Genomic DNA, 1,987 nt, shown 5'->3' on the forward strand with positions numbered 1-1,987 from the left:
CCCGAGGCCCCTGGGGCCCCGGGCTCTTTGACGACATGCTAAAGAAGCCCTGCCCTTACCACCAGGGCCGAGTGAGGCATGCCCTCGAGGATTGCACCATGCTCCGATGTTACTACGCCAAGCTCGGGCTCCCCGATGACGATGCCAAGAAGAGGGGCGCTGGCGACCGGGACGACGATATGGACGACGGGTTCCCCTAGGTGCACAACGCCTTCATGATCTTTGGCGGACCCTCGGCATGCCTCACGGTGTGCCAGCGAAAGAGGGAACACCGGGAGGTCTTCTCGGTTAAGGCAGCCACTCCCCGATACCTCGACTGGTCTCCGGAGGCGATCACCTTTGATCGGGATGACCATCCCTACCGTGTTTCAAATCCCGGGCAGTACCCACTCGTTGTCGACCCGATCATCGGCAACACCCGACTCACCAAGGTGTTGATGGACAGAGGCAGCGGTCTCAACATCCTCTATGCCAACACCCAGGAGCTCCTAGAGCTCGACCGGTCGTAGCTCCGGGGTGATGTCGCGCCTTTCCATGGCATTGTGCCGGGGAAACGCACGTGTCCCCTCGGGCGCATCGACCTGATCGTTTGCTTCGGCACCCCCTCCAACTACCGCAAGGAGGTCCTTACCTTCGAGGTGGTTGGATTTAGGGGAACCTACCACGCCATCCTGGGGCAGCCGTGCTACGCCAAGTTCATGGTGGTCCGCAACTACACCTACCTCAAGCTCAAGATGCCAGGTCCCAACGGCATCATCATGATTGAATCCATGTACGAGCATGCATACGACTATGACGTCGAGTGCATCGAGTACGCCGAGGCTCTTATGGAGGCCGAGACCCTCATCGCCAACCTCGACCGGCTCGGTAGTGAGGCACCTAACTCCAAGCGTCATGTCAGGACGTTCGAGCCCACGAAAGCCGTCAAGCTCGTCCTAGTCGACCCTGCCTGCCCCGACAACCGGGCGCTGAGGATCAGCGCCACCCTCGACATCAAATAGAAAGCCGTGCTCATCGACTTTCTCCGTGCGAATGTCGATATGTTCGCATGGAGTCCCTCGGACATGTCGGGCATACCGAGGGAGGTTGCCAAGCACGCCTTGGACATCCGGGCCTGCTCTAGACCGGTGAAGCAGCGCCTGCGCTGATTCGACGAGGAAAAGCGTAGGACCATCGGCGAGGAGGTGTAGAAACTTTTAGCGACCGGATTTATCAAGGAGGTATCCCATCTAGAGTGGCTAGCTAACCCTGTGTTAGTCAAGAAGAAAAATGGGAAGTGGAGGATGTGTGTAGATTACACCGGTTTGAATAAAGCCTGTCCGAAAGTCCCCTTCGTATTACCTCGAATCAATCAAATCGTTGACTCCACTGCGGGATGCGAGACCCTGTCTTTCCTCGATGCGTATTCCAGTTACCATCAAATCAAGATGAAAGAGTCCGACCAGCTCGTGACTTCTTTTATCACACCATTCGACATGTACTGCTATGTGACTATGCCTTTCGGCCTTAGAAACGCAGGGCCCACATACCAGCGGTGCATGACCTAGGTCTTTGGCGAGCACATCGGGTGAACCGTCGAGGCCTATGTGGATGACATCGTGGTCAAGTCCAGAAAGGCCGGAGATCTCATCGACGACCTGGAGATAGCCTTCAAATGCCTTAGAGAGAAGGGCATCAAGCTCAACCCTGAGAAGTGTGTGTTCGGGGTCCCCCAAGGCATGCTCTTGGGATTCATAGTCTTAGAACGCATCATCGAGGCCAACCCGGAGAAGGTCTTAGCCGTGACCAGCATAGGACCAATCCGAGACCTCAAGGGAGTGCAGAGGGTCATGGGATGCCTTGCGGCCCTGAGCCGCTTCATCTCACGCCTTGGCGAAAAAGACTTGCCTCTGTACCGCCTCTTGAGAAAATCCGAGCGATTTTCTTGGACCCTCGAGGGCGAAGAAGCCCTCGCCAAGCTCAAGGCACTGCTCACCAATCCTCCTAT

General features: G+C 56.7%; 1 protein-coding gene across 1 annotated transcript; it reads left to right on the plus strand.

Annotated features, from left to right (window-relative positions):
* Positions 1-698: 698 nt before the first annotated feature.
* LOC136455150 (uncharacterized) lies at positions 699-1,001 on the plus strand. Its single transcript, XM_066455293.1, has one exon. It carries the CDS (start codon positions 699-701, stop codon positions 999-1,001), a length of 303 nt encoding a protein of 100 aa, XP_066311390.1.
* The last annotated feature ends 986 nt before the right edge of the window (positions 1,002-1,987 follow it).

This window comes from Miscanthus floridulus, chromosome 5 (genome assembly GCF_019320115.1).
Source record: "Miscanthus floridulus cultivar M001 chromosome 5, ASM1932011v1, whole genome shotgun sequence".
NCBI lineage: Eukaryota > Viridiplantae > Streptophyta > Magnoliopsida > Poales > Poaceae > Miscanthus > Miscanthus floridulus.

What these genes read in the sequence shown, in the direction of transcription:
- LOC136455150 (XM_066455293.1), top strand. Translation starts at nt 699, where the DNA reads ATGGTGGTCCGCAACTACACCTACCTCAAGCTCAAGATGCCAGGTCCC.